Here is an 18,734-nt window from a genome sequence, read left to right as displayed (position 1 = left end):
AGTCGAGGTGCTCACAGACCTTCATTTCTCCCCCTACAAGGAAACCCGTGTCCCCATGGCCAGACAATTACCTTCGCTTGTCGAGGACGGTGGTGACAGGGAGGTGGTGTGTGTCGGCGTGGGCGGGGATGCGCTGCTAGTAGTCAGGGTGCTGGGGGACGTGGTCGGTGGAGGAGTAACAGACGTTGTCCCCGGGGTGCTGCTGCTGGAGGACGTCGTGCCACTGGTGGTACTGCTGGGACCTGGCGTCGGTGTTGGCGGGAGAGTGGTGGTCGACACAGGCCCAGTTGTGGTACCGGGGGGAGTGGTGCCTGTCATCGGTGTTGGCGGGAGAGTGGTGGTCGACACAGTTTCAACGGTTGTGGAGCCGGGGGGACTGGTTCCTGAGAAAACACAGTGCTTTATTGCAAACCGGCAAACGGCGGTTGGTATTAACCTCCGTGGCTTTCCAGCAACCTCAGGAAACGCCATCAAGCTTTGCAGAGGAAATGCCGACAGGAATAAAGCAGAACCAGTTCTCCGCGTGGCTCTTGCAGAAGAACGTGGGGATCACAGACAAAATCTCCTACGGCTTGCACGGCACTCAGATGCCAACGCTTCTGCAGGGAACAACAACGCTGCATGCAACAGCTCTCTGGAGCCTGAAAACTCTATACTGCACAGAAGAGCTCAGCACTCCCAAATCCAGACGAATTCACGGAGTTCGTAGGCCAGCTCTTTGCTTCCTTCCCTATTGCTCTCACCCTATAAGCCGTGGACAGATCCCCGCTCCATGTGCGAGAAATCAGGGGGCGTGTTCACTCCAGAAGCCCTTCCTCTCTGTGGGCCTTGGCTCCACTGAGGCTGAGCAGCTGCTGCAGCAATATCTGCGCTAGACCTCAGCCAGCCCTTTGGAAACTGCTCCCCCACATATTCCCATGCTGGGCTAGGAATCTCGGGCTCACTGTGCTGCTTCATCCTTCTCTTGGGAGCACGCAAGCTCTCGCTCTGGGCCTGAATGCCACAACTGCTTTCCGTTACCACTGTTAGAAACTGTTGAGGACACCCAGAGGCCTGCCTCAGAACCGGCTACCTTTGTGCTAGTACAGCGAGCCGTGAAGATATGCGTAGGAGATCCAGGAGCACTGCATACACCAGAAGAGCACAGGGCTAATGCAGCACAAGAAAGGGAAGAATGTCAGCAAAAGCAGCGTCCCAACAGCGCCTGGAACCACATGGACGCAAAAGACAAGCCCCCCTGGCCTCGCACACACCGCCTCCCGCTCAGGACGCTCTCTCCAGCTGAAGGACGAAGCCCCGCAGCAGCAAACGCAAGACTTCCACTCCCATCCCTATCTGACTCAGCCGGCCAGAGGCCCCACGCTGCAACGGCATCCACAGAGCCCTGCGGCGTCGGGCAACAGCAGAGCTTCTGCCCAGGACCCCTGCACCCTCCTCACCTCCACACAGCCAGCCCCAGGTCAAGCACTGGGCACCAGCGCTTTTCGGGAAGCCTCAACAACTCCTCCCAGCCCTCATCCCACACAGAAAGTGCACACAAGTCGAGGTGCTCACAGACCTTCATTTCTCCCCCTACAAGGAAACCCGTGTCCCCATGGCCAGACAATTACCTTCGCTTGTCGAGGACGGTGGTGACAGGGAGGTGGTGTGTGTCGGCGTGGGCGGGGATGCGCTGCTAGTAGTCAGGGTGCTGGGGGACGTGGTCGGTGGAGGAGTAACAGACGTTGTCCCCGGGGTGCTGCTGCTGGAGGACGTCGTGCCACTGGTGGTACTGCTGGGACCTGGCGTCGGTGTTGGCGGGAGAGTGGTGGTCGACACAGGCCCAGTTGTGGTACCGGGGGGAGTGGTGCCTGTCATCGGTGTTGGCGGGAGAGTGGTGGTCGACACAGTTTCAACGGTTGTGGAGCCGGGGGGACTGGTTCCTGAGAAAACACAGTGCTTTATTGCAAACCGGCAAACGGCGGTTGGTATTAACCTCCGTGGCTTTCCAGCAACCTCAGGAAACGCCATCAAGCTTTGCAGAGGAAATGCCGACAGGAATAAAGCAGAACCAGTTCTCCGCGTGGCTCTTGCAGAAGAACGTGGGGATCACAGACAAAATCTCCTACAGCTTGCACGGCACTCAGATGCCAACGCTTCTGCAGGGAACAACAACGCTGCATGCAACAGCTCTCTGGAGCCTGAAAACTCTATACTGCACAGAAGGGGTCAGCACTCCCAAGTCCAGACGAATTCACAAAGTTCGTAGGCCAGCTCTTTGCTTCCTTCCCTATTGCTCTCACCCTATAAGCCGTGGACAGATCCCCGCTCCATGTGCGAGAAATCAGGGGGCGTGTTCACTCCAGAAGCCCTTCCTCTCTGTGGGCCTTGGCTCCACTGAGGCTGAGCAGCTGCTGCAGCAATATCTGCGCTAGACCTCAGCCAGCCCTTTGGAAACTGCTCCCCCACATATTCCCATGCTGGGCTAGGAATCTCGGGCTCACTGTGCTGCTTCATCCTTGTCTTGTGAGCACGCAAGCTCTCGCTCTGGGCCTGAATGCCACAACTGCTTTCCGTTACCACTGTTATATACTGTTGAGGACACCCAGAGGCCTGCCTCAGAACCGGCTACCTTTGTGCTAGTACAGCGAGCCGTGAAGATATGCGTAGGAGATCCAGGAGCACTGCATACACCAGAAGAGCACAGGGCTAATGCAGCACAAGAAAGGGAAGAATGTCAGCAAAAGCAGCGTCCCAACAGCGCCTGGAACCACATGGACGCAAAAGACAAGCCCCCTGGCCTCGCACACACCACCTCCCGCTCAGGACGTTCTCTCCAGCTGAAGGACGAAGCCCCGCAGCAGCAAACGCAAGACTTCCACTCCCATCCCTATCTGACTCAGCCGGCCAGAAGCCCCAGGCTGCAACGGCATCCACAGAGCCCTGCGGCGTCGGGCAACAGCAGAGCTTCTGCCCAGGACCCCTGCACCCTCCTCACCTCCACACAGCCAGCCCCAGGTCAAGCACTGGGCACCAGCGCTTTTCGGGAAGCCTCAACAACTCCTCCCAGCCCTCATCCCACACAGAAAGTGCACACAAGTCGAGGTGCTCACAGACCTTCATTTCTCCCCCTACAAGGAAACCCGTGTCCCCATGGCCAGACAATTACCTTCGCTTGTCGAGGACGGTGGTGACAGGGAGGTGGTGTGTGTCGGCGTGGGCGGGGATGCGCTGCTAGTAGTCAGGGTGCTGGGGGACGTGGTCGGTGGAGGAGTAACAGACGTTGTCCCCGGGGTGCTGCTGCTGGAGGACGTCGTGCCACTGGTGGTACTGCTGGGACCTGGCGTCGGTGTTGGCGGGAGAGTGGTGGTCGACACAGGCCCAGTTGTGGTACCGGGGGGAGTGGTGCCTGTCATCGGTGTTGGCGGGAGAGTGGTGGTCGACACAGTTTCAACGGTTGTGGAGCCGGGGGGACTGGTTCCTGAGAAAACACAGTGCTTTATTGCAAACCGGCAAACGGCAGTTGGTATTAACCTCCGTGGCTTTCCAGCAACCTCAGGAAACGCCATCAAGCTTTGCAGAGGAAATGCCGACAGGAATAAAGCAGAACCAGTTCTCCGCGTGGCTCTTGCAGAAGAACGTGGGGATCACAGACAAAATCTCCTACGGCTTGCACGGCACTCAGATGCCAACGCTTCCGCAGGGAACAACAACGCTGCATGCAACAGCTCTCTGGAGCCTGAAAACTCTATACTGCACAGAAGAGCTCAGCACTCCCAAATCCAGACGAATTCACGGAGGTCGTAGGCCAGCTCTTTGCTTCCTTCCCTATTGCTCTCACCCTATAAGCCGTGGACAGATCCCCGCTCCATGTGCGAGAAATCAGGGGGCGTGTTCACTCCAGAAGCCCTTCCTCTCTGTGGGCCTTGGCTCCACTGAGGCTGAGCAGCTGCTGCAGCAATATCTGCGCTAGACCTCAGCCAGCCCTTTGGAAACTGCTCCCCCACATATTCCCATGCTGGGCTAGGAATCTCGGGCTCACTGTGCTGCTTCATCCTTCTCTTGGGAGCACGCAAGCTCTCGCTCTGGGCCTGAATGCCACAACTGCTTTCCGTTAGCACTGTTAGAAACTGTTGAGGACACCCAGAGGCCTGCCTCAGAACCGGCTACCTTTGTGCTAGTACAGCGAGCCGTGAAGATATGCGTAGGAGATCCAGGAGCACTGCATACACCAGAAGAGCACAGGGTTAATGCAGCACAAGAAAGGGAAGAATGTCAGCAAAAGCAGCATCCCAACAGCGCCTGGAACCACATGGACGCAAAAGACAAGCCCCCCTGGCCTCGCACACACCGCCTCCCGCTCAGGACGTTCTCTCCAGCTGAAGGACGAAGCCCCGCAGCAGCAAACGCAAGACTTCCACTCCCATCCCTATCTGACTCAGCCGGCCAGAGGCCCCACGCTGCAACGGCATCCACAGAGCCCTGCGGCGTCGGGCAACAGCAGAGCTTCTGCCCAGGACCCCTGCACCCTCCTCACCTCCACACAGCCAGCCCCAGGTCAAGCACTGGGCACCAGCGCTTTTCGGGAAGCCTCAACAACTCCTCCCAGCCCTCATCCCACACAGAAAGTGCACACAAGTCGAGGTGCTCACAGACCTTCGTTTCTCCCCCTACAAGGAAACCCGTGTCCCCATGGCCAGACAATTACCTTCGCTTGTCGAGGACGGTGGTGACAGGGAGGTGGTGTGTGTCGGCGTGGGCGGGGATGCGCTGCTAGTAGTCAGGGTGCTGGGGGACGTGGTCGGTGGAGGAGTAACAGACGTTGTCCCCGGGGTGCTGCTGCTGGAGGACGTCGTGCCACTGGTGGTACTGCTGGGACCTGGCGTCGGTGTTGGCGGGAGAGTGGTGGTCGACACAGGCCCAGTTGTGGTACCGGGGGGAGTGGTGCCTGTCATCGGTGTTGGCGGGAGAGTGGTGGTCGACACAGTTTCAACGGTTGTGGAGCCGGGGGGACTGGTTCCTGAGAAAACACAGTGCTTTATTGCAAACCGGCAAACGGCGGTTGGTATTAACCTCCGTGGCTTTCCAGCAACCTCAGGAAACGCCATCAAGCTTTGCAGAGGAAATGCCGACAGGAATAAAGCAGAACCAGTTCTCCGCGTGGCTCTTGCAGAAGAACGTGGGGATCACAGACAAAATCTCCTACGGCTTGCACGGCACTCAGATGCCAACGCTTCTGCAGGGAACAACAACGCTGCATGCAACAGCTCTCTGGAGCCTGAAAACTCTATACTGCACAGAAGAGCTCAGCACTCCCAAGTCCAAACGAATTCACGGAGTTCGTAGGCCAGCTCTTTGCTTCCTTCCCTATTGCTCTCACCCTATAAGCCGTGGACAGATCCCCGCTCCATGTGCGAGAAATCAGGGGGCGTGTTCACTCCAGAAGCCCTTCCTCTCTGTGGGCCTTGGCTCCACTGAGGCTGAGCAGCTGCTGCAGCAATATCTGCGCTAGACCTCAGCCAGCCCTTTGGAAACTGCTCCCCCACATATTCCCATGCTGGGCTAGGAATCTCGGGCTCACTGTGCTGCTTCATCCTTCTCTTGGGAGCACGCAAGCTCTCGCTCTGGGCCTGAATGCCACAACTGCTTTCCGTTACCACTGTTAGATACTGTTGAGGACACCCAGAGGCCTGCCTCAGAACCGGCTACCTTTGTGCTAGTACAGCGAGCCGTGAAGATATGCGTAGGAGATCCAGGAGCACTGCATACACCAGAAGAGCACAGGGTTAATGCAGCACAAGAAAGGGAAGAATGTCAGCAAAAGCAGCATCCCAACAGCGCCTGGAACCACATGGACGCAAAAGACAAGCCCCCTGGCCTCGCACACACCGCCTCCCGCTCAGGACGTTCTCTCCAGCTGAAGGACGAAGCCCCGCAGCAGCAAACGCAAGACTTCCACTCCCATCCCTATCTGACTCAGCCGGCCAGAGGCCCCAGGCTGCAACGGCATCCACAGAGCCCTGCGTCGTCGGGCAACAGCAGAGCTTCTGCCCAGGACCCCTGCACCCTCCTCACCTCCACACAGCCAGCCCCAGGTCAAGCACTGGGCACCAGCGCTTTTCGGGAAGCCTCAACAACTCCTCCCAGCCCTCATCCCACACAGAAAGTGCACACAAGTCGAGGTGCTCACAGACCTTCATTTCTCCCCCTACAAGGAAACCCGTGTCCCCATGGCCAGACAATTACCTTCGCTTGTCGAGGACGGTGGTGACAGGGAGGTGGTGTGTGTCGGCGTGGGCGGGGATGCGCTGCTAGTAGTCAGGGTGCTGAGGGACGTGGTCGGTGGAGGAGTAACAGACGTTGTCCCCGGGGTGCTGCTGCTGGAGGACGTCGTGCCACTGGTGGTACTGCTGGGACCTGGCGTCGGTGTTGGCGGGAGAGTGGTGGTCGACACAGGCCCAGTTGTGGTACCGGGGGGAGTGGTGCCTGTTGTCGGTGTTGGAGGGAGAGTGGTTGTTGTTGTGGTTGTTGTGGAAGGAGTGCTCGTTGTGGTTGTAGTGGTTAATTCTGTGGTTGTGGAATGTGTGGTTGTCGTGGTAGTATGTGGAGTACACCACGGTGGTAGTTCAGGCACACAGCAGACTTTGATCTGGTAATTGATGCAGACTGGCATGGGAATTATGCCTCCTGGCTTCTGATCCTCATTTTTACAGAGGAGCCCTGTGTTAACGTTACATTCCACTTTTTGCCCTAAATCGGAAATGGGAATGTCAGGATATTTCTCGGCTCTGCATGAAATATTCTCAACCTTCGCACAATTCCATGGAGGCCTATTTATCTGAATGGTCTCAAAGGTCTCATCATCACCACCGTTTGAGCCATATTCTGGGTAACTCTCATCGATCCAGTCAGTCCAGGTGCAGCCCCCTGGAGGGATTGTGCACGGTTCTAATGGGGAACAAAACCAAAAGCAAACAGTTAGAAAGCGGAAGAAGGAATCACTTCAGACAGGTTTAAACAGGTCTAATGGTCAGCCATAGCAGCATATATTAGACATAAGGGCTGCCCTAGGGTCTGAACCCTAGCAAAAGTTGGGCTGCCATCTGAAACCTTCTGCAGAATTGTGACAGGGAATATCTACCTTCCCAGAGCCACACCTACACTTCAATGGCAGTAATGGCCACAGAGGAAATACAACAACAATACAGACCTTCATTTCTCCCCCTACAAGGAAACCCGTGTCCCCATGGCCAGACAATTACCTTCGCTTGTCGAGGACGGTGGTGACAGGGAGGTGGTGTGTGTCGGCGTGGGCGGGGATGCGCTGCTAGTAGTCAGGGTGCTGGGGGACGTGGTCGGTGGAGGAGTAACAGACGTTGTCCCCGGGGTGCTGCTGCTGGAGGACGTCGTGCCACTGGTGGTACTGCTGGGACCTGGCGTCGGTGTTGGCGGGAGAGTGGTGGTCGACACAGGCCCAGTTGTGGTACCGGGGGGAGTGGTGCCTGTCATCGGTGTTGGCGGGAGAGTGGTGGTCGACACAGTTTCAACGGTTGTGGAGCCGGGGGGACTGGTTCCTGAGAAAACACAGTGCTTTATTGCAAACCGGCAAACGGCGGTTGGTATTAACCTCCGTGGCTTTCCAGCAACCTCAGGAAACGCCATCAAGCTTTGCAGAGGAAATGCCGACAGGAATAAAGCAGAACCAGTTCTCCGCGTGGCTCTTGCAGAAGAACGTGGGGATCACAGACAAAATCTCCTACGGCTTGCATGGCACTCAGATGCCAACGCTTGCGCAGGGAACAACAACGCTGCATGCAACAGCTCTCTGGAGCCTGAAAACTCTATACTGCACAGAAGAGCTCAGCACTCCCAAATCCAGACGAATTCACGGAGGTCGTAGGCCAGCTCTTTGCTTCCTTCCCTATTGCTCTCACCCTATAAGCCGTGGACAGATTCCCACTCCATGTGCGAGAAATCAGGGGGCGTGTTCACTCCAGAAGCCCTTCCTCTCTGTGGGCCTTGGCTCCACTGAGGCTGAGCAGCTGCTGCAGCAATATCTGCGCTAGACCTCAGCCAGCCCTTTGGAAACTGCTCCCCCACATATTCCCATGCTGGGCTAGGAATCTCGGGCTCACTGTGCTGCTTCATCCTTGTCTTGTGAGCACGCAAGCTCTCGCTCTGGGCCTGAATGCCACAACTGCTTTCCGTTACCACTGTTATATACTGTTGAGGACACCCAGAGGCCTGCCTCAGAACCGGCTACCTTTGTGCTAGTACAGCGAGCCGTGAAGATATGCGTAGGAGATCCAGGAGCACTGCATACACCAGAAGAGCACAGGGCTAATGCAGCACAAGAAAGGGAAGAATGTCAGCAAAAGCAGCGTCCCAACAGCGCCTGGAACCACATGGACGCAAAAGACAAGCCCCCTGGCCTTGCACACACCACCTCCCGCTCAGGACGCTCTCTCCAGCTGAAGGACGAAGCCCCGCAGCAGCAAACGCAAGACTTCCACTCCCATCCCTATCTGACTCAGCCGGCCAGAGGCCCCACGCTGCAACGGCATCCACAGAGCCCTGCGGCGTCGGGCAACAGCAGAGCTTCTGCCCAGGACCCCTGCACCCTCCTCACCTCCACACAGCCAGCCCCAGGTCAAGCACTGGGCACCAGCGCTTTTCGGGAAGCCTCAACAACTCCTCCCAGCCCTCATCCCACACAGAAAGTGCACACAAGTCGAGGTGCTCACAGACCTTCATTTCTCCCCCTACAAGGAAACCCGTGTCCCCATGGCCAGACAATTACCTTCGCTTGTCGAGGACGGTGGTGACAGGGAGGTGGTGTGTGTCGGCGTGGGCGGGGATGCGCTGCTAGTAGTCAGGGTGCTGGGGGACGTGGTCGGTGGAGGAGTAACAGACGTTGTCCCCGGGGTGCTGCTGCTGGAGGACGTCGTGCCACTGGTGGTACTGCTGGGACCTGGCGTCGGTGTTGGCGGGAGAGTGGTGGTCGACACAGGCCCAGTTGTGGTACCGGGGGGAGTGGTGCCTGTCATCGGTGTTGGCGGGAGAGTGGTGGTCGACACAGTTTCAACGGTTGTGGAGCCGGGGGGACTGGTTCCTGAGAAAACACAGTGCTTTATTGCAAACCGGCAAACGGCGGTTGGTATTAACCTCCGTGGCTTTCCAGCAACCTCAGGAAACGCCATCAAGCTTTGCAGAGGAAATGCCGACAGGAATAAAGCAGAACCAGTTCTCCGCGTGGCTCTTGCAGAAGAACGTGGGGATCACAGACAAAATCTCCTACGGCTTGCACGGCACTCAGATGCCAATGCTTCCGCAGGGAACAACAACGCTGCATGCAACAGCTCTCTGGAGCCTGAAAACTCTATACTGCACAGAAGGGGTCAGCACTCCCAAATCCAGACGAATTCACAAAGTTCGTAGGCCAGCTCTTTGCTTCCTTCCCTATTGCTCTCACCCTATAAGCCATGGACAGATCCCCGCTCCATGTGCGAGAAATCAGGGGGCGTGTTCACTCCAGAAGCCCTTCCTCTCTGTGGGCCTTGGCTCCACTGAGGCTGAGCAGCTGCTGCAGCAATATCTGCGCTAGACCTCAGCCAGCCCTTTGGAAACTGCTCCCCCACATATTCCCATGCTGGGCTAGGAATCTCGGGCTCACTGTGCTGCTTCATCCTTCTCTTGGGAGCACGCAAGCTCTCGCTCTGGGCCTGAATGCCACAACTGCTTTCCATTACCACTGTTAGAAACTGTTGAGGACACCCAGAGGCCTGCCTCAGAACCGGCTACCTTTGTGCTAGTACAGCGAGCCGTGAAGATATGCGTAGGAGATCCAGGAGCACTGCATACACCAGAAGAGCACAGGGCTAATGCAGCACAAGAAAGGGAAGAATGTCAGCAAAAGCAGCGTCCCAACAGCGCCTGGAACCACATGGACGCAAAAGACAAGCCCCCTGGCCTCGCACACACCACCTCCCGCTCAGGACGCTCTCTCCAGCTGAAGGACGAAGCCCCGCAGCAGCAAACGCAAGACTTCCACTCCCATCCCTATCTGACTCAGCCGGCCAGAGGCCCCACGCTGCAACGGCATCCACAGAGCCCTGCGGCGTCGGGCAACAGCAGAGCTTCTGCCCAGGACCCCTGCACCCTCCTCACCTCCACACAGCCAGCCCCAGGTCAAGCACTGGGCACCAGCGCTTTTTGGGAAGCCTCAACAACTCCTCCCAGCCCTCATCCCACACAGAAAGTGCACACAAGTCGAGGTGCTCACAGACCTTCATTTCTCCCCCTACAAGGAAACCCGTGTCCCCATGGCCAGACAATTACCTTCGCTTGTCGAGGACGGTGGTGACAGGGAGGTGGTGTGTGTCGGCGTGGGCGGGGATGCGCTGCTAGTAGTCAGGGTGCTGGGGGACGTGGTCGGTGGAGGAGTAACAGACGTTGTCCCCGGGGTGCTGCTGCTGGAGGACGTCGTGCCACTGGTGGTACTGCTGGGACCTGGCGTCGGTGTTGGCGGGAGAGTGGTGGTCGACACAGGCCCAGTTGTGGTACCGGGGGGAGTGGTGCCTGTCATCGGTGTTGGCGGGAGAGTGGTGGTCGACACAGTTTCAACGGTTGTGGAGCCGGGGGGACTGGTTCCTGAGAAAACACAGTGCTTTATTGCAAACCGGCAAACGGCGGTTGGTATTAACCTCCGTGGCTTTCCAGCAACCTCAGGAAACGCCATCAAGCTTTGCAGAGGAAATGCCGACAGGAATAAAGCAGAACCAGTTCTCCGCGTGGCTCTTGCAGAAGAACGTGGGGATCACAGACAAAATCTCCTACGGCTTGCATGGCACTCAGATGCCAACGCTTCCGCAGGGAACAACAACGCTGCATGCAACAGCTCTCTGGAGCCTGAAAACTCTATACTGCACAGAAGAGCTCAGCACTCCCAAATCCAGACGAATTCACGGAGTTCGTAGGCCAGCTCTTTGCTTCCTTCCCTATTGCTCTCACCCTATAAGCCGTGGACAGATCCCCGCTCCATGTGCGAGAAATCAGGGGGCGTGTTCACTCCAGAAGCCCTTCCTCTCTGTGGGCCTTGGCTCCACTGAGGCTGAGCAGCTGCTGCAGCAATATCTGCGCTAGACCTCAGCCAGCCCTTTGGAAACTGCTCCCCCACATATTCCCATGCTGGGCTAGGAATCTCGGGCTCACTGTGCTGCTTCATCCTTCTCTTGGGAGCACGCAAGCTCTCGCTCTGGGCCTGAATGCCACAACTGCTTTCCGTTACCACTGTTAGAAACTGTTGAGGACACCCAGAGGCCTGCCTCAGAACCGGCTACCTTTGTGCTAGTACAGCGAGCCGTGAAGATATGCGTAGGAGATCCAGGAGCACTGCATACACCAGAAGAGCACAGGGCTAATGCAGCACAAGAAAGGGAAGAATGTCAGCAAAAGCAGCGTCCCAACAGCGCCTGGAACCACATGGACGCAAAAGACAAGCCCCCTGGCCTCGCACACACCACCTCTTGCTCAGGACGTTCTCTCCAGCTGAAGGACGAAGCCCCGCAGCAGCAAACGCAAGACTTCCACTCCCATCCCTATCTGACTCAGCCGGCCAGAGGCCCCACGCTGCAACGGCATCCACAGAGCCCTGCGGCGTCGGGCAACAGCAGAGCTTCTGCCCAGGACCCCTGCACCCTCCTCACCTCCACACAGCCAGCCCCAGGTCAAGCACTGGGCACCAGCGCTTTTCGGGAAGCCTCAACAACTCCTCCCAGCCCTCATCCCACACAGAAAGTGCACACAAGTCGAGGTGCTCACAGACCTTCATTTCTCCCCCTACAAGGAAACCCGTGTCCCCATGGCCAGACAATTACCTTCGCTTGTCGAGGACGGTGGTGACAGGGAGGTGGTGTGTGTCGGCGTGGGCGGGGATGCGCTGCTAGTAGTCAGGGTGCTGGGGGACGTGGTCGGTGGAGGAGTAACAGACGTTGTCCCCGGGGTGCTGCTGCTGGAGGACGTCGTGCCACTGGTGGTACTGCTGGGACCTGGCGTCGGTGTTGGCGGGAGAGTGGTGGTCGACACGGGCCCAGTTGTGGTACCGGGGGGAGTGGTGCCTGTTGTCGGTGTTGGAGGGAGAGTGGTTGTTGTTGTGGTTGTAGTGGAAGGAGTGCTCGTTGTGGTTGTAGTGGTTAATTCTGTGGTTGTGGAATGTGTGGTTGTCGTGGTAGTATGTGGAGTACACCACGGTGGTAGTTCAGGCACACAGCAGACTTTGATCTGGTAATTGATGCAGACTGGCATGGGAATTATGCCTCCTGGCTTCTGATCCTCATTTTTACAGAGGAGCCCTGTGTTAACGTTACATTCCACTTTTTGCCCTAAATCGGAAATGGGAATGTCAGGATATTTCTCGGCTCTGCATGAAATATTCTCAACCTTCGCACAATTCCATGGAGGCCTATTTATCTGAATGGTCTCAAAGGTCTCATCATCACCACCGTTTGAGCCATATTCTGGGTAACTCTCATCGATCCAGTCAGTCCAGGTGCAGCCCCCTGGAGGGATTGTGCACGGTTCTAATGGGGAACAAAACCAAAAGCAAACAGTTAGAAAGCGGAAGAAGGAATCACTTCAGACAGGTTTAAACAGGTCTAATGGTCAGCCATAGCAGCATATATTAGACATAAGGGCTGCCCTAGGGTCTGAACCCTAGCAAAAGTTGGGCTGCCATCTGAAACCTTCTGCAGAATTGTGACAGGGAATATCTACCTTCCCAGAGCCACACCTACACTTCAATGGCAGTAATGGCCACAGAGGAAATACAACAACAATACAGACCTTCATTTCTCCCCCTACAAGGAAACCCGTGTCCCCATGGCCAGACAATTACCTTCGCTTGTCGAGGACGGTGGTGACAGGGAGGTGGTATGTGTCGGCGTGGGCGGGGATGCGCTGCTAGTAGTCAGGGTGCTGGGGGACGTGGTCGGTGGAGGAGTAACAGACGTTGTCCCCGGGGTGCTGCTGCTGGAGGACGTCGTGCCACTGGTGGTACTGCTGGGACCTGGCGTCGGTGTTGGCGGGAGAGTGGTGGTCGACACAGGCCCAGTTGTGGTACCGGGGGGAGTGGTGCCTGTCATCGGTGTTGGCGGGAGAGTGGTGGTCGACACAGTTTCAACGGTTGTGGAGCCGGGGGGACTGGTTCCTGAGAAAACACAGTGCTTTATTGCAAACCGGCAAACGGCGGTTGGTATTAACCTCCGTGGCTTTCCAGCAACCTCAGGAAACGCCATCAAGCTTTGCAGAGGAAATGCCGACAGGAATAAAGCAGAACCAGTTCTCCGCGTGGCTCTTGCAGAAGAACGTGGGGATCACAGACAAAATCTCCTACGGCTTGCATGGCACTCAGATGCCAACGCTTGCGCAGGGAACAACAACGCTGCATGCAACAGCTCTCTGGAGCCTGAAAACTCTATACTGCACAGAAGAGCTCAGCACTCCCAAATCCAGACAAATTCACGGAGTTCGTAGGCCAGCTCTTTGCTTCCTTCCCTATTGCTCTCACCCTATAAGCCGTGGACAGATCCCCGCTCCATGTGCGAGAAATCAGGGGGCGTGTTCACTCCAGAAGCCCTTCCTCTCTGTGGGCCTTGGCTCCACTGAGGCTGAGCAGCTGCTGCAGCAATATCTGCGCTAGACCTCAGCCAGCCCTTTGGAAACTGCTCCCCCACATATTCCCATGCTGGGCTAGGAATCTCGGGCTCACTGTGCTGCTTCATCCTTCTCTTGGGAGCACGCAAGCTCTCGCTCTGGGCCTGAATGCCACAACTGCTTTCCGTTAGCACTGTTAGAAACTGTTGAGGACACCCAGAGGCCTGCCTCAGAACCGGCTACCTTTGTGCTAGTACAGCGAGCCGTGAAGATATGCGTAGGAGATCCAGGAGCACTGCATACACCAGAAGAGCACAGGGCTAATGCAGCACAAGAAAGGGAAGAATGTCAGCAAAAGCAGCGTCCCAACAGCGCCTGGAACCACATGGACGCAAAAGACAAGCCCCCTGGCCTCGCACACACCACCTCTTGCTCAGGACGTTCTCTCCAGCTGAAGGACGAAGCCCCGCAGCAGCAAACGCAAGACTTCCACTCCCATCCCTATCTGACTCAGCCGGCCAGAGGCCCCACGCTGCAACGGCATCCACAGAGCCCTGCGGCGTCGGGCAACAGCAGAGCTTCTGCCCAGGACCCCTGCACCCTCCTCACCTCCACACAGCCAGCCCCAGGTCAAGCACTGGGCACCAGCGCTTTTCGGGAAGCCTCAACAACTCCTCCCAGCCCTCATCCCACACAGAAAGTGCACACAAGTCGAGGTGCTCACAGACCTTCATTTCTCCCCCTACAAGGAAACCCGTGTCCCCATGGCCAGACAATTACCTTCGCTTGTCGAGGACGGTGGTGACAGGGAGGTGGTGTGTGTCGGCGTGGGCGGGGATGCGCTGCTAGTAGTCAGGGTGCTGGGGGACGTGGTCGGTGGAGGAGTAACAGACGTTGTCCCCGGGGTGCTGCTGCTGGAGGACGTCGTGCCACTGGTGGTACTGCTGGGACCTGGCGTCGGTGTTGGCGGGAGAGTGGTGGTCGACACGGGCCCAGTTGTGGTACCGGGGGGAGTGGTGCCTGTTGTCGGTGTTGGAGGGAGAGTGGTTGTTGTTGTGGTTGTAGTGGAAGGAGTGCTCGTTGTGGTTGTAGTGGTTAATTCTGTGGTTGTGGAATGTGTGGTTGTCGTGGTAGTATGTGGAGTACACCACGGTGGTAGTTCAGGCACACAGCAGACTTTGATCTGGTAATTGATGCAGACTGGCATGGGAATTATGCCTCCTGGCTTCTGATCCTCATTTTTACAGAGGAGCCCTGTGTTAACGTTACATTCCACTTTTTGCCCTAAATCGGAAATGGGAATGTCAGGATATTTCTCGGCTCTGCATGAAATATTCTCAACCTTCGCACAATTCCATGGAGGCCTATTTATCTGAATGGTCTCAAAGGTCTCATCATCACCACCGTTTGAGCCATATTCTGGGTAACTCTCATCGATCCAGTCAGTCCAGGTGCAGCCCCCTGGAGGGATTGTGCACGGTTCTAATGGGGAACAAAACCAAAAGCAAACAGTTAGAAAGCGGAAGAAGGAATCACTTCAGACAGGTTTAAACAGGTCTAATGGTCAGCCATAGCAGCATATATTAGACATAAGGGCTGCCCTAGGGTCTGAACCCTAGCAAAAGTTGGGCTGCCATCTGAAACCTTCTGCAGAATTGTGACAGGGAATATCTACCTTCCCAGAGCCACACCTACACTTCAATGGCAGTAATGGCCACAGAGGAAATACAACAACAATACAGACCTTCATTTCTCCCCCTACAAGGAAACCCGTGTCCCCATGGCCAGACAATTACCTTCGCTTGTCGAGGACGGTGGTGACAGGGAGGTGGTGTGTGTCGGCGTGGGCGGGGATGCGCTGCTAGTAGTCAGGGTGCTGGGGGACGTGGTCGGTGGAGGAGTAACAGACGTTGTCCCCGGGGTGCTGCTGCTGGAGGACGTCATGCCACTGGTGGTACTGCTGGGACCTGTCGTTGAGACCGGCGGATGAGTTGTTGTCCACAGAGTTATAGTCGAAGCTGTGCTTGTTGTTGTGGAGAATGTTGTGGGCCTACTGGTGCTGTATTCTGGAGTTGTAATGCAATTCTCTTCCTCGATGCAGCAAATACTGATCTCGTAGTTATGGCAGTATTTAGTATCGCTGTTTACCTGATCTTTATTATTGCAGATGAGCCCTGTGTTAACATCACATTCCACTTTCTGCCCTAAATCTTCAAGGGTAGTGTTCGGGTGCTCAGTTGCTCTGCATGAGATATTCTCAACTTTTATGCATGTCCAGGTGCTGTTGTGGTTCTTGATATTTTCTAAGGTTTCATAGTCACCACTGTTTACATCAGAAATGTTTGGCTTACTCACATCATACCAGCCGGTCCATATGCAGGAACAATTTTTTACTGTGTGACATCAGAAAGAAGAATAATTAGGAACAGCAGAGACAGAAACAGCATACTCATGAGTGGTGCAATTGTCCTCCACTGCACACAAGGGTGCACCTTGGGCATTGCCACTCACCTACATCCTCCCCCTCCCCGATTCAGGACACTGGCACTGTCAACCCACATGTGATTCCCTCTCATGATAAGGGCAATATGCTGTTTAGGGCTTGTTGTGGCAAGAAACTGGCATAAGTGAAAAAAAATTAAGTGGAACACGACCAAAAAGACACTGCCAAAACTCTTGCACCTTCTCTTCCCAATCACAACACCTGTTCTATCTCAGGGCAAAACACGGGAGAGGATCATGACCACAAAGTGAGAAGGCACAGGACACACACTGCTGCCAAAATGTCAGGCTGCTTTCCAGCAGTGTGAAGAATGGTCATAGGAACTCTGACAGAATCTGTCTGCCCAGAGACTTGGTCTGTAGCAAGGGTCTAGCTATGGTCTAAAGCCTTTCCCCAAACCTACCACTTAAAACCTGCCTTCCTAGAGCTAGAACTGCAGGTGAGTGGCAGGAACAACCACAGAGTCAATGCAGAAGAATTAAGGGAATAAAGTCTGAAAAGCCATGCCCCAACAGTGTCTGAAATGACAGTGCCACAAAAAACAACCCCGCTGCCATTGCACACCACACATCCTGCTGTGCATGTCCTCTCCAGCTGATGGATGAAGACAAATATCAGTGAAAGCCAGACATTTCATCAGCACAGCTGCCTAAGATGGGCAGAGGCACCATGAAAAATATATCCTCATGCTTAAGATAATCAAAGAATTGGAACTGAGACACAGAAATATGTTGTGCACTCTAACTCCTAAATAGAGAGCTTAGTACCCTAGAGCTCAGGAGCCTTTTTTTTTTTTTTTTTTTTTTTTTTTTAAATCTACATCAATAGCTTTCTGCAAAGCACCACAGTGAAGACATATGTTAAGGAGCCAATAGATCTTTTCCCCCATACTAAGGCAACACATGACAACACAGAGCAGAAAATTACTTGGTAGTTTAGTTGGAGGCGGCTGGGGTTGAGTTCTTATTGTTGGTGGGACCATACTTGTAATAGTTGGAGTGGGTACTGATGTGCCAGGAACTGTTGTCGTTGTCCCAAGGGTGCTGCTGGTGCTCAAGGTGCTCAAGGTGCTCCAGGGTGGCATGCTGGTGGTTGTACTGCTGGAAGACTCCGATGAAGTTGGTATGGGAGTAGTGGTTGGTGCTGGGAGACATCAACAAGAGGAACAATTATGAACAGCAGGGACAGAGACAACAGGTAAAGATGGAAGCAGATGCATGAGTAGGACAGAGGATTTACTGAACAGAAGGTAGGACTTTGCCACAAACCTACAGTGGTCAGCCCAATCTTGCTGCAACAAAGGTCTATAGGTCTATATCACTAGTCCTTCTTTTCTGACTCCAGAATGCAGACTAGGAAAATCAGCCAAATCAGTATACAGACATGGTTGAGACACCCCTTAACTAGTGAAGACAGTTGGGATGTTGCTCTGGTCAGCTTCTCACTAGATGAAATGTACCCCACAGTGGGTAAGACATGAGGAGGAGAAAGGCCCTGTGGTTCTTCCCACCTTTGCCTTATCACTCTGAACACTTCACTATCTCAGAGATATCTCAGTGAGAGCTAAGAGGGGAAGGTGTAGTCAGGGAAGGAAGTATGCACAGGGATATGTTCCTGTCTGAACTTCATGACACCTCCCTGTGGTGCAATGGCAGCCTGAGTAAGAGATTCAAAGAAGTACTAGTGAGTCTCAATAGCCAAAGGCCATAGCTCAGGCAAGTGACAACTGGCAGGGTTATATAGTTCCGTGAAGGCTACCAAGGCAATTCTTCCGTCCTAGACCTACAACCACAGTCAAGTATCAGTATTGACAGGAGGAAAGCAGGATAAGGAGAAGAAATTCTGCACAGCCCTGCACAGATGATGCTTAAAATGATGGTACTCCAAATCAAGGTCTATTCTAATCTCACACAATGGGTCCTTCTGAGAATGTTCTCTTCAGTGGAAGGATACAGCTCAGAACCAGCAAAGTAAGATTTCACGCCAGCTCAGTGTCTGTCACAGAGATGGCATGCCTTAAGTAGCTGACAACCTGCTATTTATCCTATGGCAAGGCAAGAAAAGAGAGTATTGGTCTGCTAAATACCTGTGGAGGCTGAAGTTACTGGGCTGGTAACAGATGGCGTGGTCTGGCTTATGGTGGCTGGAGTGGTTATTGGTGGGCTGGTAGTTGATTTTGTTGGCAGGGTTGCAGTAGTTGTGGGTATTGTTGTTCTGATGGTGACTGGGCTTGTGGTTGTAGGCCAACAAGGAATTTCCTTCCACTCACAACAGCTTACTCTGATTTCATAATTATAGCAAAGAGGCCAGATACTTGTGACTTGCTCCTCATTTTTACAGATGAGTCCATATGTAACATTACACTCCACTTTCTGGCCAAGTTGCTCTAAGCTTAAATCAGGGTTATCTTTAGCCCTGCATTCAATGTTCTCAGGATGATCACATATTTCATGTCCGTGTTTATTTATTTCATCATAGGTTTCATAGTCACCACCACCTTCTTCAGGTTTACTAACATCAAACCACTGAGACCAATTACAGATTAATCCAAAGCATGGAGCTGCAAGAAAAGACAGAGGTTCAGCATCTGAGCTCACAGAGG

General features: G+C 54.8%; 1 protein-coding gene across 1 annotated transcript in view; it reads right to left on the bottom strand.

Moving 5' to 3' along the window:
• Positions 1 to 18,734, bottom strand: part of MUC2 (mucin 2, oligomeric mucus/gel-forming) — a 79,314-nt gene that overhangs the window by 36,090 nt on the left and 24,490 nt on the right. Inside the window, exons 30-43 of the mRNA XM_068684173.1 lie at positions 18,219 to 18,692; positions 17,060 to 17,275; positions 15,426 to 16,022; positions 14,410 to 15,111; positions 12,872 to 13,111; positions 11,856 to 12,557; positions 10,318 to 10,629; positions 8,780 to 9,091; positions 7,242 to 7,553; positions 6,466 to 6,927; positions 4,688 to 4,858; positions 3,149 to 3,388; positions 1,611 to 1,922; positions 72 to 383 (exon numbers count right to left, since the gene is read on the bottom strand). Coding sequence (XP_068540274.1) covers positions 72 to 383; positions 1,611 to 1,922; positions 3,149 to 3,388; positions 4,688 to 4,858; positions 6,466 to 6,927; positions 7,242 to 7,553; positions 8,780 to 9,091; positions 10,318 to 10,629; positions 11,856 to 12,557; positions 12,872 to 13,111; positions 14,410 to 15,111; positions 15,426 to 16,022; positions 17,060 to 17,275; positions 18,219 to 18,692 — 5,364 coding nt within the window. The remainder of the gene's footprint in view (positions 1 to 71; positions 384 to 1,610; positions 1,923 to 3,148; positions 3,389 to 4,687; positions 4,859 to 6,465; positions 6,928 to 7,241; positions 7,554 to 8,779; positions 9,092 to 10,317; positions 10,630 to 11,855; positions 12,558 to 12,871; positions 13,112 to 14,409; positions 15,112 to 15,425; positions 16,023 to 17,059; positions 17,276 to 18,218; positions 18,693 to 18,734) is intronic.

The sequence above is a fragment of the Anas acuta genome, chromosome 5, assembly GCF_963932015.1.
Source record: "Anas acuta chromosome 5, bAnaAcu1.1, whole genome shotgun sequence".
Lineage (NCBI taxonomy): Eukaryota > Metazoa > Chordata > Aves > Anseriformes > Anatidae > Anas > Anas acuta.
This window is presented reverse-complemented; position numbering and strand designations above follow the sequence as displayed.